This window comes from Poecilia mexicana, unplaced genomic scaffold (assembly GCF_051168715.1).
Source record: "Poecilia mexicana isolate PSO_F unplaced genomic scaffold, ASM5116871v1 scaffold_7, whole genome shotgun sequence".
Lineage (NCBI taxonomy): Eukaryota > Metazoa > Chordata > Actinopteri > Cyprinodontiformes > Poeciliidae > Poecilia > Poecilia mexicana.
In genome coordinates, this window is record NW_028263376.1 from 23,162,137 (window position 1) to 23,189,961 (window position 27,825).

The 27,825-nt window shown below is 37.3% G+C and overlaps 1 protein-coding gene across 1 annotated transcript in view; it reads right to left on the reverse strand.

Moving 5' to 3' along the window:
* The window catches only part of LOC106924651 (metabotropic glutamate receptor 7-like), a 62,783-nt gene that overhangs the window by 12,887 nt on the left and 22,071 nt on the right, over window positions 1-27,825 (reverse strand). The window contains exons 6-8 of the mRNA XM_088007531.1: window positions 26,053-26,253; window positions 13,509-13,648; window positions 4,398-5,333 (exon numbers count right to left, since the gene is read on the reverse strand). Of these exons, the coding sequence (XP_087863657.1) occupies window positions 4,398-5,333; window positions 13,509-13,648; window positions 26,053-26,253 (1,277 nt within the window). The remainder of the gene's footprint in view (window positions 1-4,397; window positions 5,334-13,508; window positions 13,649-26,052; window positions 26,254-27,825) is intronic.

The window sequence follows — 27,825 nt, forward strand, 5'->3', positions numbered from 1 at the left end:
TTGATCATGTGAAAAGAACGATTACTGAATGAAGGTTTTGTGCTGTTGTACAGTATTTTAGCAGGAATAAGGTACATAGTTTTTAGGGATATGTAAAAATATGACCAGCTCATGAAACAAGATAATACACAATATTGGGTTCATGGTAATGAAATTTAGCAATATTTGGGGGGAAACTAGGTATACTTGCTATTTGCTTCCACAAAGAAGTAAAGTTTTCAGAAACAACAAAAGTCTTTGAAATGCCTTGCTGCTGAAATGTGCTATAGAAATAAAATTTGATTGATTGACTGACTGACTGACTGACTGACTGACTGACTGACTGATTGATTGATTGATTGATTGAACAAACAGTGTTTTAATATATATATATATATATATATATATATATATATATATATATATATATATATATATTAGTGTACAATTGTGTAGTCCAGATCTTACTAGCCCTTATCTCAAGGTTTTAAGGTTGGCAAATTATAAGGAGTCTCGTGCCAAAATGCATGTAAATAATAACATTCTGTGTTTTAAAAAGGTGAAATATACAACCATTCAGATCAGGTTTGGTCAGAATAAAGGTTTTTAGGTTCGAAACTGGAGAGGGAAAAAATGATGTTTAAACTCATTTAAAAAAAAGTTAAATTGGACCTATAAGTTCAATGACTATCAGGATCCTAGTAGATACCAATGTCAGCCTGATTAACCAGCCAATGTTTAGTCCTGGGGTCTGTAACTCCAGTTCTTGAATGGCACTGCTGTGCAACTTTTGGATGCATCCCTGCTTCATCAAACTTGAATCAAATAAATAATTAATGACTCGGATTTTTCAAAGCTTGCTGATGTGCTGCGGGAGTAACTCATCCTTTTCCATTCAGGTGCGGTGGAGAAGGGATGCATGCAAAACTTGCAGTATTCTGACGGTGCTTCCGAATTAATTAATTTGTCTGTCAGTCACCATTTCTGTTTTCAAGTGGGAATCCAAAAGGTTTAAATGTGGTAGAGGCTTCTATAATGCTGCTTTAATCTAGTCTTGTCAGTCAGCCTTAAATGTCTTTTTCCAGCTTGATCTGTGATAACAGGGAAAAACTCAGGAAACAGTTTCTGTCTTCGCAGTAAGAGTTTTCAAACACAGAGTGTCAAGATTCAAACACCCATCTTAATAACCAAGGCTGTGAGATGTGCCAAACTCTGATTTCTATGTAAACCCCTTAACCTATATGTTCTTTTGAAAGCGTTTTAAAATATTTCTCTTTGTTTAAAGCTAATGAGGTAATCAAAGCGAGGCGAAATGTGTGTTAAATATCAGTATAATATATAGAGAAGAGAATTTATAAATACATTTGGTGGTGTTAAATGTTTACAAACCTGTTTGTGGGTGCTTCCAACAATATCTGCCTATAATTATATATAAAAAAATGTATGCTTAAGACAAAAAAAAAAAAAAAACAAGAACTGTTGTTACACAGATTGGATGGAACAAAAAACATCTAAAAATTAAAAAGTTAACACTTTTATCTTTGAATGAATCATTTAAAGGGATACATAATTCGACATGAATTCTGAAGCATATTGATTTATAAACACCATTCTGACATTATTACTCCAGTCAGATGTTTTTCTGACAGTTTTGAGAATTTCCTCATCAGGTCAGAACCTGCGCTGAATAAGTTATATGTCTGCTGTGTTTGTTGCTGAAGAAAAGTTACAATTAAGTTGAAATAAGGTCCACATTTCCCGCAACTACTGGAATGCATAGGTGTATTTGCTCGTGTGTTTATTTGGTGTAATCTGTTTTGTGACGTCAGTGCCGAAGTTGGCCGTTTGCATCATGTACAAAACATTCAGTAAAACGGAGATCATTGCGATACTTTGCGAATTTACCCTTCTGATTGGTTGGATCTTTGGTTACACAGTGCTTGGACAATTAGGAGTGGCTGAAAAGTAGGGGCTGTCAGAGGCAGCTGGCATGGTGCGTTTTGGGTTTTATAAATCATTTGATATTAGGCAGCCTGGTGTGAGTGAGATTACTCATGTCTGAGTGGGTGTTGATTCACATCTGCACATAAAAACACAACACAGGCAAGACACTTACAGAGCAAGGCCACCGTCAAATGCACAACATTAATTTGTGCAGGTTTACACTCTAACAAATGCACACAGCATCAATCTAATCTATCCTCTAATTACACTAATTCTTTACTCTCACAATTAAGAAGAGGGATAATTTGAGAATTTATGAAGCACAGAATACTTTCTAAACAAAAGGCGTGCTAAAAAATAATGCACATTGAAAACTTTACCACATGTAGACTGAAACGAGAACATACACAACCCCTTAAGACCTCACTGTGTTTGGCTCCTAACATGTGCAAAGGCACTTCTCGCCATCAGTGGCCGAGAACGGCACTCACAGAAGACATAGCACTCAGAGATACTGTGCTGTGATCCAGATCAGCGTGTGAAGAAAGAGTTAACTGCATAAAGGGGAAAGATAAACACATTACTGCTTCACTAGTTGCCGTGAGTAACATAATGAACTCCTAATCGCTGCTGAGGGTGTAATTCATCTATGAAATCAGCCGCAAATTGAGATGAGGAAAATCAGTTTCTGATCTATCTCATGCGGGAGCTTAGCAGGAAGGATATTGAGCGGTGTGTCTCTCAAAAGGTTAGGAGTAACACTTTCCTGTCTGCATTGATATTCTGTCGGTGGAAAACTTCCCTTTGGCTCCGTCATGTAACTACGGGTTTCGCCAAGCGGCACGCGAGTCAGAGCAGATGAATGCATCTGTATGCTGCTCAGCCACAGCCCGGATAAGCAGTGACTAACACAGAAGGTCAGGATGTCATCCTCTCAATCAACTCCAGCAGCACACTATGTCAAATGCTTCGTTGAGTGCAGTTGTCAAAAGACGGACTGTGTTCACCCTCCCAAAGCCACCCCCATTCTCCACATTTTCCTTCTCCTCCAGGTCCTCATCATCCTCCTCTTCCACCTCCATTTGCCTGTCTGCCTCTCCAGATGAAAGCAATAATAGTATATGCTGAGCCCTGGGCCTAAGCGCGAGGCTAATGGCACCTCAGGCGCTTCAAGAATTTGGTGCTTGACATCCTCTCCTCCTCCACCTTCACAGGCCCCCTTCGCGCAGTCGAGAATCAAGTGTGGGTTGCTGCACCGGCCAGAGCATTTATCATCCATGTAGACTCTACAGTGCCCAGCAAAGGATCTACATGATCGAACCTTTTTCACACTTTGTCACATGACAATTGTGTAACAAGAAGAAATGCACATGTTGCATATTGGAAGAAAAATTATGCATGTTTTGTCAAATTTCATTACAAATAAAATGCGATGTGTGTATTGGATTTGTATCAAGTCACCGTGAGATAATGCTTCGTAAAACCAACTGCAGTGACCACATTTTCGGGGTGTGTCAATTTGAACATCTACAAACTTTACTTTTTGGCTATTCTTCTTTCAAGCTCGATCAGATTAGATGGGGAGTGTCTGTGAACATCGGTCTACGTCATTCTGTCACTGAAATATTTGGCATTCTGAAAACCCACGGTTGTTGTATTTTATTTTTTTTGTAAACATGCTAGTTATAAGAGCTTAGCTTCAATTGTTTTTGATGTGTTGGTGGAGCCAAATTAAAATGCAAACTTTATTTTATTATATTTGTTTACATTTTCGTAGATGCAAACGAAACATTTAGAAAAATGTTGGTGGAAAATATGTATTTTAGAATAATCAATACATCAAAACATTAGTCACTGGATCAATAAAAAATAATCATTAATGGGAACTCTAATATTTTTTAGGCTTTCTTTACACAAGCTAACATCCAAATCATTGTACCATAAAGCTCAGATTTGTTGAGTGAATAATTGCCAGTTTGTCCCATTAACAGATTCTTTAGTCTGAGCTATCGGCGTTGTTCCTCCATTGTTGCTATGGGTCACGCGGGTGCATCTCAATTTTTTTTGCCATATTTGCCAAAATCTTAGTCTTATTTCATATATCTCATTTTAAATGATATTTTTTTTAGCAGTAGGAATACTTCTGTGCATACATGTATGTGTGACACACACTGCAGATTTTGTTCAAAGCTTTCTTTCACTTCACACTTGCGCGCTAAAAGACATTAAAGTGTGCGACTGCTCTGCAACAGGATGCGGAAAGGTTGAAACAGTATTAATGTTTCTGCGAGGCAACTGTAAATGTGTGTTTGTGTGTTTTCAGGTTGTTTCATCTTGTGCGTGCTCATATGTTTGGACACAACATAACGAGTCCTGTCAGAAATCAAAAGAAAAATTGTGAAAGAAAGAGGGGAGAGATACAAAGGGACGGGTGGTGACAGAGGGAGAAAGCACAACAGAAAGAAATGACTCACCTTCTCCGCTGACTGGGCTGTGCCAAAGAAAATTGGGATGAAAGCCAGCCATACTATGCAAGTAGTGTACATGGTGAAGCCGATGGGTTTGGCTTCATTGAAGTCTTCTGGTACATCTCTGGTCTTGATAGCGTAGATGGTGCAGGTCACCATCAACAGGATGCTGTAGCCTAAGGAGCAGATTATTTGCAGGTCTGTGATGTCACACTTAAGGACTCCTCGAGCCAGCATGGGGTTTATCGTCTTTTGCTCGTCGTAGTCGACAATTGTGTTCGGCGGATCAACGGCGAACCACACGAGCACCCCGAGAAGCTGCACGGAGATGAGGCTGGAGGTGATGGCGATCTGTGAGGTCGGGCTGATGAAGCGAGGGGCCGTGACTGTCTGCTTGCCCTGCTCAAAGATCCGATAGATCCGGTTGGTCTTGGTGAGGAGGGCCGCGTAGCTGATGCACATGCCAAGGCCCAGGAAGATCCTCCTGAAGGCGCACACAGCTACATCAGGCTTGGCGATCATGAGGAAGGTGATGATGTAACAGAGGAAGATGCCAGTTAGCAGCACGTAGCTCAGTTCTCTGCCAGATGCCCGCACTATGGGGGTGTCATTGTAGCGCACGAATGTCGCCATCACAAAGATGGTGGCGATGATTCCAAGCATGGCCAGAAAGACGGGGATTATTGCCCAAGGAGAGTGCCACTCCAGCTTTATGATGGGGATGGGCTGGCACGCTGTTCTGTTGGAGTTGGGTCTCATGTAGTACGCACATAATCTGCAGGAGGTCTCGTCATACTGGTACTGGTAGCCATCACATAGCTCACAGATCCAGCAGCATGGCATGCCCTTCACTTTCTTCTTTCTCTCCCCGGTTTTGCAAGGCAGACTGCACACGGAGTTGGGCACCTCCTGCTCCCCATCTGGCCACTGAAGCTCCTCCAGCTGGGAGAGACGTGACACAGGATGAGGAGTTAGTGACTGTGAGATATGCAAGAGATTGAAAACGGTATTGAAAACTTTCAGGACACATGGCATCGATATGCCGCTCAAACACAACACATTAACCTCCCACTGCTAAAAGAAAGGATTAATACAGTACAAGATCTCTCCTGCCAATTTATTCTGGGGATTGCCTTTTCTAATACTTGAAAGTAATTGAAATCACCATAGCAACAGAGAATACCTTTGTTCAGCGAAGTAAAAATAAATGTGAAATGCAAAAGACATTAGGCTTTAATACAAGACCCGGTGAGGTATGAAATACGTGATGAGGAGGAAGGAGAATGGGATTTGGTTTTGTAAAATGCAACCGTTCAGCTACACCCTATTTCTATTCAGAATCTTGTCATGAAAAGGAAAAGTGCAGGAAACATTAGCAGCAAACACTGTTAGAATGTCATAAACACAAAGGCCTTGAGGTGTTTTATGATTTAAGATCACGCTGTAGTTGGAACATACAAGTCAAACTAAAAAAGCAACAGAGAGTTGGATTTACATATTTTGCAAAGGCATTAAAAAATTTATACCACTCCGAGCAGATCTTTTGATTTATTTTGAAAGTGCTCTGAACTTTGGCTTTAAAAGCACCAGGAGGATAAAAGCTTCTCTAACTCAGCTTCACTGCAAATCAGAACATCAACAGAATTAAGCAAAAATCTAACATCAACACTCAGAGATACGATACTAAAATAAATTGCTTGATCTCCAACAGACTGGGGACCTGTTTTACATTTGACACCAACATGGGTTTTGTGAAACATGATTGATTCAACATTTTTAACTGAAAGTGTCACAAATACTCCAGATCCCCTCATGATCAGTACAACCATGATTTCCCATACTGGTGTACAAAGTTACACCAGTGGTACTTAGGCTGCCTTTAGAGGCACAGACAAGAAATTCTGGTATCAGTTATTAGCTAAATAAATGAGAGGAAATTATCAATGTTGTACAGCTAAAAGCGAGCAATAGCACAAACAATGAGTCATTGTAGCACACTGATCTTTGCTTCTGCAGAAATTTCTTGAAAGAGAAGTGAGGTAATTAACATAAAAAAACTCTCTCCAGTTAAACAAAAGCTGATGGAACAAGTGCCGCTGACTTCAGCCAAACTCATATTAGCATAGCAGTGTATTTATCCGACTTTTTGATATTATTCAAACACTCTCACCACATGTTCACAGAATGAAGTTGTGTGAAAAATTGAATGAGATAAAAATCATTGATCTATTCTCTATTTTCTCTGTCAATGAACGACAGTCGTGGTGAGTGATAAGTCTCACATTTTGCGTCTAGAAATTTCAACTTTACACGGCCTTTTTTTTCCAGGTTTTCACCACTCCTTTTTGCTTTTATTACATAACACACACAGCAAAAGTCCAAGTTGGATTGCACCGCAGTTCTAAAACTCCTGCTGATATAGTGGTATAGTGGTATTTGGACTGTTTTTATGCACCAAGATTGTTGTCGTGCTTTTATTTATCTCAGACATGGAGGTTGATGCTGGCAATGAAGTCACACTAAATGAGAGCATTCTGAATGAATGAATGAATGAATGAATGAATGAATGAATGAATGAATGAAAGCGTTTTTGAACATATGAACCCCAAATGTCCACAAACATAAGTGAACAAATAAAGTAAAACCAACCGGTTGATGTAATGAAGACACCATGTGTGTCTATCTGCACACGGATGCAGGACTGTCAGAAGAGGAGAAGGTGAATGCCTATTAAATTCAACACTTATTTCAATAAGCTATTAATGCCGTAATATAGAAACTCCATTATTTCATAAATAGAGTTCCAGTTCAGAAATTAACACTAAATGTTCAGCAATAATTGCTAAAAAAATTGAGCAACATTTGCCAAACTGGTGGCCATGGGACAGTCTTGGGTAGAACATTTTTGAAACTTGCAGCATGTTTACACATGCTGCAAATTTGTATCTATTTAGTAGTAGGGATTGTAATGACCGCTAGCATTTACATATTTTACACAATACTTTAAACATCATAGATAAGAATTTTATACATACAACAAAATACAGATGCTGTTGTTATGGTTACAGCTTCTAAAGAGGACTGTGATATGCCTGACAGTAATGATTCTGATGATGATTGTTAGAGCTTTGAGATCAACTCTAGGAAATTAGAAGGCTACTGTAGTTCTGATTTCAGAATCTTGATTGATTAAAACTTTACAGTACCTTCCTACAGCTTAAATCTGATGTAAGTATCAATCTTTGACCTTCATGTTATAAGTCACTCACTTGTATGAAGTGTCTGTTTTTTCCAACACTTTCAATTAGCACACATCAATAATGTTAAATTTACAATGATTTGCTGGATTTTTAGGACGTGCCACATTACTTTTGCTGTGACATCAAGGTCCTGCTCACTTTTTTCATTTTCATATTGTAAACACGACTGTCTGGGAAAGTAATTTCAATGTTCTATGAGTGCCCATTACTTTTGACAGATAATTATTAGCTGATTTAACCAGAAAGTAGGTCATACTATCAGCTTTGCTTTCAGTTCAAAGCATCCGGTACGTTAAGGTGAGGGAAGAGTCTACATTGCGCAGAGTGAGATAAATACGGTTTTTATTGCTGCAATATTTAAGTTCTGGTGAGTGTGTAGCGCTGGCACATATGTGAGATATACATGGCTTTTTGTGAAAGTAGCAATGTTCATGCTGCAAAATTTGTAATCGCGTCCAGAAAACTCAAGGGAGCTTAGGTTATTATAAAATTGAGCATGCTACAGCGTTTTGCTCATAGTGTGATCGATGTATTCTTTTTTTTTTTTTACTTTAAAAAGTTTGAGCAACACAGACATGAATATTATTGAGATGTGAATGCAATATTGGTTTCCTGGACCTCACTGATTGACCACCTAAATGCTCAGTACATTAGATTATAAGACGCATACAAAGAACTTATTTCTATGGCTTAAATTTAACTGCACGACTACACAAGAAAGCAAACCTCTTTCAATTAGCTTTAGCAAAAAAAAAAACTTAAAATGTCTTCCCTGAATTTCTGAGTTAACTTAATATTCCTTTCACATTACTTGGATAATTGAAAATAGCAAATCTTTGGTCGTCAAAGATGCATTTCAGCAGAATTATAATTAAAAAAACTAAATGACTAGAATTAACAAGGCATGCTTATCTTTGGTTTGGAAACAAGTGTGGTTCAACATGTCAGACTTTTCACTACTTCTACGCAAGTGGTAGTATTTAGTCCAGTTCCTAATCTTCATCATGAAAATAATAAGAAATAAAAATAAAATTCACACTTCAAGGATATGCACAAACAATTTATGTGAGAGAGAATATAAGATTACATTCTTCGACTTGCCAGTCACCTTTATGCTGGTACGCCTGAATTTCCTCACTGAGGGAACATAAAGGTTATTTCTATTATATTCTAATTTGAACAATAACAATTTGTATTCTTTCAGCACAACGCCAGAAAAAAGTATGTAAATAACACTTTGTCAAACTATTAAAAAAAAAAAAATACTCTCAAACTATTTAAGGAATGCAGTCAAAAGTAGGATTCCAGGGAAAAGCCTGACTGAGTTTTAAATCTGCCTGAAATAATTTACTCAGCTTTCTGACATGATGTCAGAATTTAAGAAGGGCTCAAAATCCTTGCTGCCTATCACCGTTTCATAAATTGTTTAAAAAGCAGGAGGGCAATGTTTAAAAACAGTTTGATGGTACAATAAAAAAATTCAAATACAAATTTATATTTGCACCAGTTCTTTCCCTTTTCAGACCTCTAGTGAACAAAAGGTCAGCTTCTTCATAACTGTAGTGACACAGCTGAAAAGAATGTGAATCTCTATTCATATTCATATTCATATTCATCTTCTCTTAGACATTCAGACTGTGAGGCAAAGATTTTAAGTGGCATTACAGTTTCACTAACTGCTTCACAGATCTTTCTCAGGTTGTGATTTTTTTTATATAAAATAATAGTTGTTTGTGTTTTCTATGATAATTTTAATCCTTCCACAATCGGTACCTTTCAAACCTTTTTGTACCAACGCACTTAACTACTGTGTATCGTTGGTATTAAGTGTTCAAAAGAATTCTGGAGATTAATGATCAGAAAATGTTACAATTTAATCTCATTTCTTCTAGACTGAGGCTGTTTTTCAACCAGAAGCAGGTGGATTGCTCCTTCTGGACCATCACTCAGTCTCTGCCTCAAGTGAGACATTGAGCCAGAAATGGATAAATTGTTTGGTGTCTTGTTTGCTGTATCATGAGCAGCTTAGTAAATAATGAAAAATTTAATCGCTGATTCTGAAAGAGGGTCCAAGTTGAGACTTGGCTCAAAAATATTCTGTGGCTTATATTTATACTGTATCCTCTAAGTTGAAACAGCACACATTACTCAGTGGAAACACCGATTCTTACATCACTTGATATAAGTTATATCTGAGCCTGGGGGCAATCGGCTGAGTATCGTAATCCTTTCCTTTTGCAGATAACATGCTTGATTCGATCTTCCTGTTTTTTTGTTGTTGTTTTTTTACAGATTCTCATGCGGTATAATTAGAATCGAGTTGGAATATATGTGGATGGCTTTGAATCGATTCATTTGACTGGACTAAATTTACAATATATTTCTGTTTGTAAGCTGGATCTCTTTTCATAAAGTCCCTGGAGACATTTGTTGTGAATCAGTGCTATGTAAAACAACTAAACTGAATTGAAATCAAGAGGTTTTAAGATTGAATCAAATCTTCAAGGAGTTAATTTTAGACCAAGCATTTGGTCTAAAATTATCCAAAAATAATGAATGATCTCTAATATTATATTACTTTGTTAAAAGACCTGGACAAACAAAATTTTACCACATACAGAAGTAATTGTTTTGGAAGTCCAAGGACTTTTCCCCTCATGAGCTTCAGCTGCTAATTTGGTTGTAATTTCAATGTGGCCATGAAAAACACAAATGCTTGGTTGCAGAGAGGTATAAATTGAACTAATGGCAGTTAATATGAAGATGTGTTCATTTATTTTTAATTACTTGCTCATTAAAACTCAAAATTAGTTCTGTAATGTGTCACAAAATCATTGACTGAACAGCTCCAGACCAATCAAATTAACTTATTAATATAGAAAAAAAACATTAAAAAAAAATTCAATTCCATGTGAATAAGAATATCCAGGCTGAGATGCTCTGCTGTAGTCAGATATCACTGACTGAATTTGAACATGGATTTTGTTATATAATAAATGAAAAAAATATGTTTTACACATCTCTGACATTTTAATTGAACTTGATTTAAGACACACAAACACACAGCATGGTGTAATTAATTTCCACCACGTGTTGTTGCACTCAAAGTGCCTTTAAAATAAATATTATCAGGTGAAACAGACACAACAGAGGCATTCACCGTAGTATAAAACATATGTCCAGGTAGGCAACAGAATGCTTCCTCCATATGTAGCCAGTGATTACAGTTACTGACCTACACCTAGGCAGCACTTACACACACTCACATCTGCAGTCTGTCTGTGATGTGTGTCTGTGTGACAAATGTATTATTTCTGAGCTGTCCGAATAGATTATCATCTGTCATTTATCAGGGGCTATGAAGGTGCCATTTGTTATTTGGACGATGAATGGCGGTGTGTGGGAAAACCTCCTGGACGCACACAATGTGGAAACAGTAATGAGACCAGTAGCTCTGTTGCCATGGAGGCCAGAAACAAGGTTTTTTTGACACCTTGAACTGGTAGTTTTCTTTCGAGTTTTGCTTCATTTCTAAAGATAATCTGAGTTTTTCCATGAGCAAAAACCGGATTATCCTGACCTCTGAACTCTAAACTCTGAACTCAAAGATTGGTCATGTTGCAGAGACAGCATGTTTATGATACGTCTTGTAATGACGTGTCATAAACATAAAATATATATATTTTTTTAATAATTTCAATTAAATCTATGAAATATATGAAACTGCAATTTTTCAAATTACAAAACAAATTTTTAAAATAATACAAAGATAATATGCCATAATATGAAAAAAAGAAAATCTATTTTTATTTTATTTTTTTTTTTATTAATGGGAGAAATAAAATTCCATCCAAACCAACGTTGTCATATATGATGAAGTTATTGCCCCCCGTTGATAAGCCATTCAATTTATTGTCAAAAACAAGCTCAGAAAACAAAACTTGTTGCAGAGTGGCCTTTTTAAATCTGGACTTCAATCTGATTTAGATATTTTGTTAGAACTTTCAGCTTCAGCAAGCTGCCCATGCTAAAAAAAAAAGAATAATGCTCCATCTGCAAACACAAGTGGATGAAAATGTGCTTTGGCAGTTATTGATAAAACCCTATAGAGATATTGCACTACAGGTGGTGAAGCCACTTAATACGTTTTGGGGGTAGTTGCTTTTTACATACAGCCAAAGTGGCTTGGATTGCTTGTTTTCCTTGACAAAGTTATCATTTGGAAAACTGATATTTCTAACTTTCTCTTTATCAAAGATCAGAATGTCTGATGAGCTGAATATAGTGGCCGAACGTCACAAAATTATGCTTACTTCAGCTTTTTCCTCTGTGACTGCAGCATTTTTCATTTGCATTTGATTTGTTGATTGTTGCTATTTTCTGTCATTGCAGCATTTTATGTTTGCAATGTTTTTCTTTCTGTTGCATTTCTTATTTTGTGTTAGTATGTTTTGGAGTTCATCAAAAAGCTTCAAAACATACGAAACCTACAGAATATTTGTTTTTTCTGTAGGTTTACATCTGTCGGCCACCATCCTATAAGCATTTAATGAGAAAAGAAAAAAAAAAACATAAGAAAATATTATTTATTTCTTGTTGGCTATTAAGATAAATTGCCAAATTTAAAAATCTTAATATACTTTTCTTTGAACTGAAACAAACTACTTGTGTATTGAATGCAAAAATGAATGGCTGGAAATGGATTTTGTTGTTGTGACAGCAACTCATTTGGGTTTAATTCCAAACTTTCCATTTTAAAAAGCATCCTATTTCCAGCTCTAAACATGAATCTATACAATGGTATGTTTATTGGTAAAATAAATGTAATCTGTATTTTAATATCTTCAAGGTTTTTTGAGTTTATATACATAAAAATATGTTTTTTTCCTGAGCTTCCAAACAATTTTACCCTAACAGTGTAATTTCATCTGCCAGAATGCAATCAGAGAATCCGACTATGAGCCATAAAGTCTGAAGGAAGTTAATGAGCTGCACAAGCAGCACAGAAGGTGTGTGCAGTATTTTAGGTTTTAATTTCAAACAACATCAACATCTTCAGTAACTCTCCTGCCTAAAAAACTGAATATATAGCGCATTGACTGGCATCTTTGTTGGAAATAGGCCCTTTTTATTCTCCTACTCTTTTGCAGTCAGTTTTTGACAGATGCAGTGTAAGCATAATGAAACCCTCCTCTCACTGTTACCTTACTTCTACTTTTTAGAGTCAAACGCTGTTATCAAGGTCCCACTAAAGCCTTTGCCAAAGATTCCTTTTCTTGGTCAAAACGCATCAGAACTTTTATATAACATGCTGAATGTAACCAGCCAAAATCCTTTTATCCCTTTTCACACATTAATTTTAAAATGGCCAAGTTTCACATCGTGTTTCTTTCCCCTCTTCCTTTTTTTTTCTCTTAAAAGCTGCAGATAACATTAAAAATTAAATTATGCATGGAAACATTTTCTTTAAAGTCTGGCCTCTGTAGGACCTGGCCTTTGGCACAGTTCAAGACAACACACGAACCAAAACATGTCTGTTAATATTTCTGGGTTCATATGTCAAGAAAACAGCAGCAGCTAAAATTACATCCCCGAAACATTTATCTGCTGGGTAAATTTATTCAAATAGGTTGGAGAATGTCTTTCTCTCTTATTGGCTCATTTTCTGCATCTTAGAACACACAGACTACAAATAAAGTCAGAAATGTAAATAGTGTACGCATATTGTCAAACTGAATGCTTTGGTTTTTTTTTGTTGTTTTTTTTTACATGAGCAACCTTTGTGTCTTGATTCAGCAGAAACATTAGAAACTATTTGCCAGTCTTCTGCTTTATGAGGCTCAGTGAATATACATACCCTGAGTTGAAGGGTGTCCGCCCACTGACCCACCACCTTGTACTCTGGGCCGGAGGAGTTGGTCACCTGGAACTGGAACAGGTCATAGCGTCCTGGAGCATCGCCATTCTTGTTAAACACAACAGATGTGCCGGCGCTACCTGACAGGGTGAGAAGAGGGAATGGAGCAAAATAAACTAAATGAAAAAGAAAATCACATGCAGAGGTCAGACGAAACTGCATTCCTTCTCACTACACATAAGATGCTTTAACCGTTTGATTTAAACTACAAAGTGACCTCAAAGGAGGTTTGTTCCTGCTGCACGACGACTGCTGAAAAATAAGTTGTCACATTCATGCCATGGTTAAATAATGCGTGTTTCCAGCTCTGCACATTCTGCACCTTCCCCATGCTTGGCACCTTTTATTAGATTTGCGAAAGACCTTAAAATAAATTCATCTTTACTTCGGTGGCATAAAAAATTAAAGCTTGGATTTGCATACACTTATTCTACATGGAAAACCCTTCCAGCTGTGAGATTCATTCAACATTTGTTTGGTATGAAATATCGTGGGCCATCAGATGTTAAAGCTACTCTGGTGGTGTGGTGGTTTCCACTGAGCAGAAATTTTGTATGTTTCTCTGCAGCTCCAAAGAAGGTGGTTTTGAGACTTTTGAGATTTTTTATGCATGAATCTTGGATTTTTTTTTTAAATAAAATATTTGTTTTGTCACTAAAGTCCTGTGGTTGGAGTTTGATGTAATGTAAAGCTAATCACAAAGACTGGGCTTTCTTAAAATGTTTCCATTTTCATATGTTTCATATAAGGTGGGTTTTTGCTGTATAGCTGAAAGTATAAATCTCTCAAAAAACACTTTGTGAAGTTATTTTTTGTTGTAGTACTTGCTGTACTACAACAAAAAAATTACAGTAAGTTACACAAACTTACTGTACATTACAGTGATTTAAAAATGAAATCATTATTTATTATTCTTACAGATGTATAAATGTCCTTGATACAAATGTATTGGTTTTCTCCGTTTTATAATCTCTACTTTAATATTATAGCTTATTGATTTAAACACCAGTGTAGCATGGAAAAATAAATACACCACAATTTCATAACAGCTTCAGCAAAAGTCACTGCTCTGTGCTAATCTAAGCAATATGGTTACATTAAAAGATGAGAGGGAGAAATACTGAAACTTTAAATAGTTGGATTAAAAATACACACATTGTGTGTTTACATTTTAACCTAGATGTAGAAAATTTGAGTGTTTTAGTGTGTATTTTAACATGTGCCACAATTTTAGGTATGGATGTAAAATAAAAGCAAAACCCTACTCTTTAAAAGCATTGCATTTCAGTCTGCATGTTAGTCCGTGGTCAACAACGGGAGATGTTGGGAGGGTAAACAGGTCAGCCAAAGCATCATATGGTCCCCATCTGTTCTCGGTGTGCACCAGCTTTCTCTCCAGCCCAGTCCAGAATATTTCACTAATTAGTTTAGTGAGGACTGTGGAAAACCTAACAGGTTCTGTATGTTAATAAAACTGTTTTTTTATTTCATTTCTCGGCCAAACCAAACTACTCAGTCCTTGTATATGTCGTGGTGGCATATGGACATTACGCCATCATAAAAGCCTGGTGAGAGTGCATGAGGTAACATGCCATGCCAGTGATGTCATTCAACATGTAATGGCATTAACATAAAAATGTCTGCGCTTCCTTTTAAACATGAGCTCTGCATTGCTGGTAAGGTCATTCTATCCGTTTCACAATGCAGGGTGAAAATGAAAAAGAAGTCTGCTCACCTTGGCACACAGATACAAACAGAGCAACCATCTTTTAAGTGGGACAGGGTAGTCTAATGACTCTTGGCAGGGGAATTAGGCACTTTTAATAGCTCTGGCTATAAAAAAAAAAAAGTGTAGAGAATGGACCACAAGCATATGTTCAAAACACTTTGGGAACACGCGGTGTTATTTGAGGAGCAGATTGTTTGGCTTTTGGACAGAAGGTTAATGCACCTTACCCTTCATTTTTAGACTTGTTTTTTTTTTTTTTCTTTTTTTTTTTAGCTCAAGGACATTTGACCACTAAATATCCAACTATAAATCCAGGCCTAAAATCTACTGTAATCTGTGAGAGGCAGAGACAGCATGAGGTAAAGACAGCAAAATAAGATGCCAACCAAAATGTCACAACAAATTACCACCACTCACAATTTGGTTGTCACACCTCCACCCAAATTTGAAATTGTAACATTAAGTGGTAATTTCCATGTTGACTCCGAGCCACCAATCAGTGAATGCCTGCGGTTATGTAAGGTGACAGCACATTCGGTATGTTCCATGTCAGCATTACAGTTACAGCGCCGTCTGACCCCGCCGCTTAAGGTGGATCACTAATTTGTGAGTTTCAATTTGTCAGCACAGAAAACGAATCTGGACTGAACTTATGATACCTGCTCTGAACGCTGCTGATATGAAAGCCGAGCTAAAGCTCCATGGGTGGCAGTCACATTCCTGTCACTTCGGCTTCCAGCATGTAGACAGAAAACTTGTTGACACGGTGTATAAAGATGTTGACAAAGTATTGACTTCTGTGAGAAAAAGCGGTGCCAGGGTTGCCATTCTTACTCCTTGCCTCAGCACAATTCTACATCGAGCTCGGAACTGCTCTGTCACTCAGCCGAGCGCCACGGATGATTGGACGCCGGGCGCTCCTCAGGTTTAGAGCAAATAATTAAGTAGTGTTTCTGTGGGTGCGCATGAAAAAAAAAAAAAAAAAAACCTAGCAAAAATTCATTTCTTTTCTTTTATTAGCTGATATTTTCAGGGGAACAAAATGGTCTTTGCAGACTTCTTAGCGAAAGCGCCGTCTAAGATGAAAGATTTATGCATTTGAATGTGGCTGTGAACTAAGACATGACAAAAGTGCACTGCTGCTGAGCTGTGCTAAGCAGCGTGGGTGGACCAGGGATCCACTGCTGTGTTTTTCTCGCATCATTATTCTTTCCTGTTTTTTTTTTTTTTTTTTTTTTTTGTTTCTCTGCCTCTCACTCCTCAGCTCTGTGACTCCGGCACAGTGGGGAGATCAGCTAAGGAGGTTTACACTCCTTCGCTCTCAAACATACATTAGCATGGGCACATACGCAAGATAATTCACATGGTTCCCGTCTAAATGCAATAAGGGCCACTGAGAGATGCCTGATGGAGCACCAGCGGAGTAAAAAGGTTTGAGTTAGAACACCGAGACAGGAAGAGAGCTGCAGGAAGCTTATTTTTGGCTGAGGTGAAATGAGTGTGTCGCTGTGACGCTTATGTAAATGTTTTCAGGAAAAACCAGAGAAGTCAGCCAAGTCCAGATTGTTACTGACACCGTACAGTTGACTCTGAAACCAGTGCATGAATCTGCACTTAGGGTCTCCAACAATTACCGGCCTGAATGCAGGCAACTGCCTACGTTCAGTTTGCTTGGTTCCACCTTAAAATAGGTCTTCTCGCCTGCTGGAACTCTGCACTGCTGCCATAGCGACCATGGTAGAGAAAGGCAAGCAGCTTGTTGGGCTTCAGCTCAAGTTTTTTTTAATTTTTTTTTTATGATTGTTTGTATGAATTAGCTAGACACATTACTTGATTACTTATTATGTGATGAAATGTAGATAAATGACAAATTTGGATAAAATGTTTCTTTATAAATCCTTATGGAAGCATGTGGCAATTTATAAAATAGACTAAGTAAGTAAGTAAGTGCTGAAACAATACCAGGTATTGTTTGTATGCTATATCGACAGACTAATACACTTTTTTTTGCATCTTCACTACGCTTCAGTGCGACTACTCCTGCCCCAATATATACCAGCCTGCCACCGTAAATGCGTAACCTGCTGGACCAGATGGTCTGCTACACAGAACCATCTGGGAAGTCATCATTGGTAGGCATTTGGGAAGCGAGTAGTCACTTTGGAAAAACACAACAAAAAATTTGGCATGTGGTTGAATGTAGCATAAATCGCAGGCAAACACCAGCTAAACTGAGCCGGTTAGTCCAATCAGGCTCTCGCGGAAGCTGCTGGGAAAAGATTTACAACACAGAGAAAAGCCTCATCATTGTTCTTTTCTCTGCTTTCAGCGAAGACGAATCGGTGGAATGAAGCCGCTGCAGGAAATGTTTTTAAATTTGCATTAAAGTGCAACGAGACTAAGAATCTGCAACTTATAATCGACCTAATATTGGAGAATGAGTAAGGGCAAAATACCAGAATGCAGTTTTGCTACATTAAATTAAACACTGATAACATATTTTTGTATTGCCTTACACCAAGGAACTAAATGTGATCTGATGAGGAACAACACTGGGACTAATTACTGATCACATTTTGTTAAGTAGGCGTAAGTTAATGACCGGTTCCTAATGACAAACTCTTGATCATCCTGACCGCACTGTTAAATAGCCACAGAGACTATTGTTTGGTTGTTTAAATAAGGAAGCATTATTGGAGACTAATTGCAAGTTAAGCATTAACCAATTAATAATTGCTAACCAAAGTGGAGAAGTGTATTTTTTCAAGGTTGACAAAGAAATATAGAAAAATCTTAGGATATTTGTCTTTTGATGGCTCTCTCCAGATTCAGCTCAATTCAATAAAAGTGTTATGTGTTCCTGAGGGGCAATTTAAAGGCACAGTGAAGCAGCACAAATATAAGCACACTCACAATTAACACAGGAAAACACACAATTCACAATAGATTGGTTAAAACCTTTCTGTTTCCAGTCATCTAGCCTGCAATGTAAGAACTGATAATTAAAGTGCTTCTGAATGATAATGTTTCTTTTCTTCCTCACAAACATGTATAAATAATAGTCATGTACAGATGGTTCAGAAAGCATTAACTACTCCGTATGAGTAGTTAATGCTCACACAGAGCATTTGCATTATGCAAATGAAAGAAGGATAATTACCAATCATCAATTTTCTTTTCATCAGGTAATAGTTAAGATTTTCATCACACTCTTGTGTATTGGCCTTTAGCTTTAATGGTGTAGGAGGGCATGAGGGAAAATAATTCTCCTCCATGCCTTGCTACACATTTATGATTAAAGTGTAAACAATTTGATAACCACATCAACCAGCCTGCCTTTGAACATGTCAAAACATTTCTGCCACATGAGTGAAACAGCTTTTACACATAGCGCAGTTTTTCTACAGAAATAACACATCGATCTATCAAAGATTACAGCAATCCACAAGAAAGTAAAACTCAAAATGTTTCATTCTGGCACCTTATTTGCAAATGTTTCACAAATAAAAGTGACAACGGCACTTAAAGCAGACGTCACAGGATGTGGTGTTCTGCAAAATCTTTTTGTTTCTTCATGTGTAGATCCACTTAAAATGTTTTTAGATAACCTAAATACATGGGATGATAGGAAACAGTTTGACATTTGATAGTTTTCTACTTTAACTACTGTGTTAGCAAAACCTGATGAGGAATAAAAAAAAAAGTACACAATCAACTTGTATGTGGATCTTTCTCAAATCATAAGAACATAGTTACATTGCAGGAGGCAGTTTTGTGATTATTAACACCAATATTTATTTAATGCCGATCTGTGCTTTTATTTTTCATGGTGTATGAATAATCTCTGGAACAAAATAAAACTCTCAGATTTATGTAAAAGCAACAGAATTTAGAAATACTCGGCAGCAGCCAAGCTGCAGATTGCAAACAAACCCCTCCTGTACCCTCATCTTCCAAGTGTGTAGGAGAAAAACAGAGTGGCCTGTAAAACCTCAAACAGCCCCCTGAAGAGCCAGTGTTTCACTGTTTCATGGTCACTGCGGAAAAGTAGCAGTGCAGTATTGTGAAATCTAAAGAAAAGGACCCACACTGCCTATATGTATATATGGACTGCTGCAGGGTTGGGAAATTACTTCCAGCATTTTGAATAAGATCCATTGGGGGAAAAAAAATATAAAAAATCAGTAATAGCTTAACCAAACCAATTTCTCTGGTACGGGGTTGTTTGAAGGCTGTAGCCTATTCCACCAGTTGCCAATCCATCACATTACTATTATAGAAAAATTCAATTGAACACACATATCTTCTGTCCTACTGACATGCCAGCAGGAACAGGAAGAACATGAAAACCCTCCACCACCAAGATTCAAACCTGAAACTTTCTTATTGTGAGGCACATTTACTGAAAGTTGCCTTAACATAGCATGTTACATATTATCTGTAGATTACCAGCTTAAGCTTAAACTTAAAAATGTTATGTTTTATTTCAAATGAAAAAAAAAAAAAAGCACATACTAAGCACAACAAAGGTGGGGTGACCGTAATACCATACAGCTTGGGAGTTGCCGTTGAAGCAAGAACCACATTTCTGCTATTTTTCATTAGCAAACCTGGTGGACCTGCGTGTGTGCTCAGCTTATCAAGCAAACTACTTCTCACTCAAACGCTTCTTAGAATGGCATAATAAAGGAACATGTTTGTGATGATGTTCTCAGTTCTTTTAAAGTCATTTGTTTTTTGTTTTTTTTTTATTGTTGGGTAAGCATCACTGGCTAAAAACGGTTGTCACTGTTATCCAACAATAAAACAGACGACCTCCCCCATTAGAGTCCAAAGAAACAGCAATCTTGTCTTTTTGCATTCACCACATGCTGGATTTCTCTACAACAAAACATCCTGTTGAGTTAAAACACATAAACTTGTGAAGGTCAGAGCATAGTCATAATTATTAAATAAATTTAGTTTCTCATTACAAACAAACAAAAAAAAAACGTATTTTAAAACAACATTTATTCATTGTGTTCCTAATTTTCTTCTCTCTTTCAGATTTTATGAGAGTCTGGTAATTACTAAAAAAAACAGACACTTGTTAGCCAGACTGAAAATTCCCACCTAAAAATGTGGCTTCAAATCAATAAGCAGATTGCTTTGTTGTATTACAGTTTCAAGACAGTTCTCCACTGTGTGCAATCATTTGATTTTCATAAGAGTGCTTTGATTCATCTCTAAGATTGCCCCCGCACAGTTTTAGTTCAGACTGAAAGGGATAACTGCGGGATTAATATATGAACTGAACAAAACCTCCTCCAACTGTTTAATTCTGATGGGGGAAAAAATGACATACAATGGAAACTTAGCCTGATTGCCATGCCTCTCAAATTTCTTAAGTTATGCCGTTTGAATTATTAATGGAGATACAGAAAAATTAGAGGATCAGGATAAACAGTATGACTCATTCTCTTCTGCCAACAGGTTCTGCGTTAAGCAACAGACAGCATCCAACTATGACAAAAACACATTAAAAAGACGGTTTTATTCATTTGTAACCAAAATATCAGCATTTTGTTAATTTCTCTAGGCAAGCAGTCAAATTTTCTAATTCCCCCTCTTTAGTCATTGGATGTGTGTTGACTTTTAACGCCAGGTTAAAAATATTCAGTGATATTAGCCCCAAAAGGAAGAAAATATGTACTGAAGCATACATATCTGGCACATAGCCGACCAAATCCTACATTTTAAACAGCGGAGAGTTAATTTTGATAAAGACGACAGAGAACTGGGTTCACCTCTTTAAGTTGAGATGTTCTGAAAAGATTACAGTGATGTATAATTTAATAAACAGCAGAACTGTCTTTAGAAAGCTCTCTAAAAACCCGGAGTACTTCAAAGGACCCTTTAATGATCACTGTCAGACATACATAGCGGAAAATTTGTAGTGACAAAGGTTCCCTTTGTTTTAAACGTATCTCCCTGCTGGTTCCTCTTCTCTATTCACTTCTGCATTTTAAAGCAGCTGTCATTATGAGCTATCTTATGCTGTCTGTATAAGGCTAAATAATGTAGCTAAAGGCGCAGCCAACATACATTTTGCTCAAAATGTCTAAAAATGTTACTTTGACGTTTAAATGAAAGTGAATGTAAAGTTAAATTGTGTCTCGTACTCATGAGACTGTATATCATGTTGCGTTTTTTTTTAGGTTTTCTACTATTAACTTGTTTGTTTTTTTTTTGTTCCTTTCCTTTTCCCAACATTAATCTGTGTTTTGTTTTATGTTTGTGTCTAGCATCCATCCATTGCCATCCATTATCCCTGGTGGGGTCGCCAGGGGTGCTGGTGCCAATCTGCAGCGGTCAGCGGCTCACAGTTCGAACAGTTAATAGAAAGTTATCAGTCTGAGCCTAACGCAGGTTTTCAGGTCAAGTCGTTGAGCCAAGCATGTTTAAGAGTTTGGCTCAGCTTTCTACACTGCACCTCACCAACACCACATCAGGTCACCAGGTCAATGCTGTCCTGAAAAACCCAGCAGCAAATGCCTCAGCCTTCAAGCTGTGTGCCCTCCACACCTATTGCAAACCCAAATGTGAAAGAAATAACATCCTTTACTGGAGTAGAATAATATTGCACTGAAGAGTGTTTGAAATTAAAATCTTTTTATGTGACTACTTTCATGTTGTGAAGCAAGATTATACAAGTTAATGTCTCATTTTCATCCCCAATTCATTCTGAAGCATCAGGGAAACAGTCAAAGCCCAACATGATGTTGATCCTACTTGATGCTGAGCACAAATCCTCGACCACCAAGACTTTTAAAGTCTTCAAGAAAAAGTTATTTACATCCTTCTCCTGTGGAGAAGAACAGCACCAATTAACCGAACTTTTGAAGAGAATGCACTGATAACAAAACCACTGGCCTGCTAATACGTTTTACAGCGTATAGGTCATTGCTGCACTGTTCGCCATTTCCTGTAACAACTTAAATTCCTTTCTTTCCGCTCCTCTGATTTATTTAAATGTTGTGGCAGTCCGCTTCCAAAGTTAACAAGTAGCCAAAATGTGCTGAGAGAATTGTCTGTAACAGATCAACTCAAAGTAGAACATAATGGTGAGGTGTAATAACTTCTTTTTTTTAACTTATACATCTTAAAAGTATGGATGGTGAGGGGGGAAAAAGATCCTACATTAAGTAATGAAAATACTTTTTTTTTTCTTTTTTTTTTTTTTTACGAAAAGACCAAAGTCACACTTATCTACACCACTGCCGTTGCTACTTTTCTCCTTTGCCAGTAGGTCAGCACTTCATTTTTTTCTTGTAACATTTTCTGTAGTTGAAGCATACAGAGAGAAAGATCTCTGACCATTTCTCTGTTCACAGTCTTTCTTGTCCAAAGTCTATGACACTCATATGATCTCTTCTCTTCAGCAAACCCCTCAGGCTTTCTATAGGAGTTTGTCTTGGTGACAGTCGCGGCCATGACAGAGGATTTATTTTCTGCTCTTTGAACCATTTTTGTCTCGACTTTACCGCAGATCTTGGATCGTTGCCATGCAGTAAGAAGACCCATTTTCAGTTTTCTGGCAGAGAACCACAAATGTTTGTTTAAACTTAAGGTGTCCTTATATTTTATAGAGTTTGTGTGGCAAATTACTCAAACGAGCTTTCTCAGATTCTCTGCTATGAATGCATAACAATGTTAATGGTTTCCGTTTGCATTAGCAGTCGTAGTCTAATTTGACAATAAATCACATTTCCATGTAAATCCCAATAATGTTTCCCAAACTCCAAGATATTTTCTCAGGGGGTCCTCCAAAAATGCATTTGGCATGTAGATAATGTCTGAAGATGATTATGGAGACCCCAAGATGCTACTAATTACAGCAGTGGGATTTTTTTAACAACCCTCATAATCCCCCTGGGCGAGGGAGGATTGTGGAACGTTCTCATTCAGCTGTGTTTGTAATTATGGACAAATGTCATAAACCAACACGTTAAGATGAACTCAAAAAAAGCCATCTATAAGTTGAAAATACTATTATTTATTTATTAGAGATTGTTGTGGGTGGCAATAAGTTTGCCATTAGGTAATTTATAATGAACACGATCTTTACTGTTACGGCGTTTTGACTAAAGTCCGAAAAACCTAGAGGTTGGAGTCTTTGTCAAACGGTGTTTTTGACTAAAGTCCCAGAGGGTTAGAGTCCCAGTTAAACAACATTTAACTGAAGTCCTAAAAGGGGCGCGGGTTTTAATGTTTTTATCTTTTTTAATCTTTTTTTTTTCAAAATCTTTTTCTCTTTCTCACTGTTTATTCAGTGTCACATGCTGTTTTTATTTTAATTATGTAAAGCACTTTGAAATGCCTTGCTGCTGAAATGTGCTATACAAATAAAATTTGATTGATTGATTGATTTATTTAAAGGCGTTTTGCATATCTCTACCACAGGTGACCTGATCTTGTCTCCCAGAAAACTTTCATTCATAAAGGGTTATGCAGCCATGCCTTTGTTAAGTCCACTTGGTTCTGTAAATGCTGCTCCATCTCAGGTTCCTGACCCAGAGTCTGCAGACATTTTTGCCTAATGCTGAATGGATCCAACGGGATCCAACTCTGCCAGATTTGTTTTCTGTCCTCGGCTCTACAGTTGTTTTGCCTTTTACATAAAATTATGTGTGCATCTTCATCATTGCCATTCATCTTCATATTCTGACTCCTGCTCATGTCCCTGTTGCTGAGGGAATTTTGAACTGCTTTGCTTATCTGGAGTGCTGCAGGGCTGCTTCCCTGAACTGCTTATCTTTTCTTTACCGTTGTTTCCAGTTGGGCTCTTCATTCCATTAACCTCATTTCATCCACTTTTGGCTGGACCCATTTTTCTCTTTCTGGACATCTGGGAGCCGTCCCTTAGAGGGGGTGCTGTCACGGTTCCCTCTTTTGTTTTCTAGAACTTTATTGTCCTGCTGACTGTGAATAATGCTATTTTTGCTTGCTTATCTGTTTGTATCAAGTTTTTTTTTTTTTTTTTTTTTGCGTAGCATCTGTTTCCTTGTCTGTTTTGCTTTCTGTTCTCTGAGTCGCATCTGTCCTGAATTTGTTATCAGGACACCTGTTCCTCATGTTTACTATGTGTGAATGTTGTCCATGTTCTCCTGTTCTCCTCTGTGAATGTTTCAGATACTCATGAAGTCACTGCTTCTGTTTATTTTTTTATTTTTATTTTTTTTATTACTGTTATGATTTCTTTTGGGTTGGGATTTTCCATGTTTTTTATGTTCATCCAAACTTTGTGGCTATTTAAATTCCTGCTTGTATAAAAGCGTTGTTTTTTTGAGCAACATGTCGAAAACTATTGTCTGCAAGTGTTCTTTTTGCTTTGCCTTGACTGGTTTTTATGGCATATTGAACATAAAACGTGACAGATGTTTTATTTTATTTCCTGGTTTTTATCATCTCACACTGCTCTGGGCCTTATGTGCATTCTTTTGTCTTTTTTGTTTCTCCTGAAATGAATGATGATGTAGCAATGAGCCAAGTGAGCAGGATATAATGGTAGCTGAAACAGTATATTACCATTTTTAGAAATACTGTCTCTTATTATTTCCATCAAACATTTTAACCTCTTTCCACATTACAACCATAATTTTCATTGACTAAAATAGCTACCAAGTGATTGTGTGGAGTACATGTGTATTCAGTCCTCTTGACTCAATACTTTTTTAAAACCACATTTTGCTGCAACTGCAGCTTTTGGCAAAGATTTCCATATCTACACACAATTTTTTTACTCGGACATTTGTGAACATCAAGGGGATTTAAATCTGGACTTTGACTATATTATTTTAATAAATGGCTTGATCAAAACCATTTCATTATGACTTAGGCTGTATGTTTAGGAGTCATTATTCTCCTGGAAGTGGAATCTCACTCTGCCACAGTCTCTAACATGTTGTCTCCCATGCACTTTCCTTTGACCAACTTTTAAAAAATTATGTTACCACCACAATGTTTTCTCCATGGTGATGTGCATTGTTAGCTGTCTTGCCACTCTTTCATGAAGGCCATATTTGTAGAATGTATAACTGAGATGTGATCAAGTGATTCTACTCCTTGATCTGCGGATCTCTGCAGCTCCTGAGTCTGACAAATGTTCTTCTTGCCTGGCCTGCCAACTTAGGTAGATGGACAACAGACATGTCTTTATAGCTTTTGGGCCATTCTTTTTTTTCCATTTTCTGGTGACAGATGGAACAGTGCTCTTTGAGATGTTAAAAACTTCAAATATTGTTTTCTACCAAGCCCTGATTCAAACTTGTCCACGGTTTTATTCTTAACTTGCCTGATGTTTTCCTTGGTCTTCATGATGCTTTTTGTTTGGATGTACTCTAACAGTAACTGGTAAACACTGATTTTATTTAGTCATATGCCACTAAACACCACATATTTTTTACATTATAATAAGAAAAACAATCTATTCTGTTCCCTATTTCACAATTATGTACTACTTTGATTTGGTCCATCACATTGGAGTTTGTTGATGGATAATAATAATGTTTAAGTTTCTTAAGACTGAAGTTCAATTACAATGATCATATTAAAAGCTGAGTAGCTAAATTTTTTTATTTTAACTTGGTTATTATGGTGGACATGCAGTTTAAATGTCATCAAAACCTAAATCATTTAAGCAAAAGTAAATGATTTTTGTTCTTCCACACAGTCTATGAACATCTGATGAGTAAACTTTTACAATTTGTCACTCACCGTTGAAGCTGGCGTTGCGTATGTACTTGAGCAGCATCTTCCCATCTGTGGACTCCATTTGTGGACAGACGCCAGGATGATTGGGACATAAGTCTCTGTGCATGTTGTGCAGCGCGTGGGCCATAGCATACACAGCGTCAATCACAAACTGCACCTTCCCTTCCTGCTCATACTTGGAGTCGATCCCAATCCGCTCCTGGCCTGTGGGAAGAAAACGGCGGCTTTTAGCCGAATGCATCGAGAAGCTGTTAAACTTTACATTCTATCAGCTCTGACAGCTTCTGTTTTCATCCAGCTCCTCATTAACTATTTGCTGCTGTTTGTTCAGTTTAGATTCTGAGGGAATTACAGCTAAAGGGGACAATGTGTTATAGGAAATAAGAAGATGTGTTTAATTCCCCGGTGGGATATATCAGCTCTAAAGCAGAGCTGTGAGGGGAAAAAAGTGTTTGTGAAAAAATTCAGCAGAGTCAGACTGAATTACTGGGGTGTGCTTCAAAGTAATAGGCAGGCAACAATGAAGCTCATTTGTCCCATCTGAAAGGAGATGAAGATCACCATGAACTTTAGTTACAGACTCTGCTACACTAGTTTCCTGCTCCTTTATATCCTCCTGGCCGCACGCTGCCCTTTCACTATGGCCTGCTGTAAAGGTTTTGCCTTATTCTGCTGGAACACTTTTTGAATACCTAATGCACAACCTCGCCTCTTGTTTTTGTTGCAAGTTGAACTTTCTAGTGGGTAAGATCTGGTGCATAAAAATTATAGTAACAAAAATACCCCCATTACATTTTATGGTGATCGTTATTATCATCATTGTAATTATGATTTTCAAGCTCCCACTTACCAAAAGAATGCATCATCAAGAAAACAGAATATAAAAAAGATTATTTTCTCAGTGGTAGCTGTCCGCAGGAGCTCGGTAATCATGTTAATAAGAAAAACAGAGTAATGTGGGAGACGTTTTTGAAAAGAAATGAGCTTGAAAGCAATCTGCGCTGACATTTCAGTCCATTTTTCAGATCTTAACATACATCTCAGCCCACACATAACCTTTTTGATTTTTCTAAGCTTCACATAAGGAGTTCAGTGAACAGTCCTCGAATGAAAATCCCTCTTGCTAGAGTTTTCATATTCTGGATCACTGGTTTCTTTCAATAAATGAGAATATCCTAAGGAAGTTGATTTATTTCCTTGATTCAAATATAAAAACTGAATCACACAGATTACAGAGATTAAACTCAGACTTTACTCAAAATTCAGTTCCTTGGAAAATGAAAAATATTATATGGTCAGGAAGAAGAGTTTTGACTATAATTGTCTAGCAGAAAGCCATCCGTACCTTCCAGAAGAAAGGTAAGCCACACAAGGTAATTGATAAAAAAAAATAAAAAAATCTTAGTAAGAATTGCATAGAAAGTTAAGTGGAAGGAAAAAGACACACAAGCAACAAGAAAAAGTGCAGCCTTTGAGTCGGTTGTGCAGCAAACCTCCTTCAAGAGTTTGCTTGGAGACTCATAAAGCATGGACTAAATAAAGAGGCAGTACATTAAGAACCTTAGGATATGGGCTACAACTATTGCTTTCAGAGGAATATCCTCCATGGGCTAAAAAGCATGGGGCTGTTGTGCAGTAAACCAAAGTCCCGTTTTCAGATTACAGTAATTTCTTTTAAAATCTGATTTGGAAATCAAGGTCCTAGAGTAGAGATGATCTGTATCCCTTTTGATTGAGGTCCAGTGGAAAGTTTTAACAGCAAGTGGGGATTTGGAG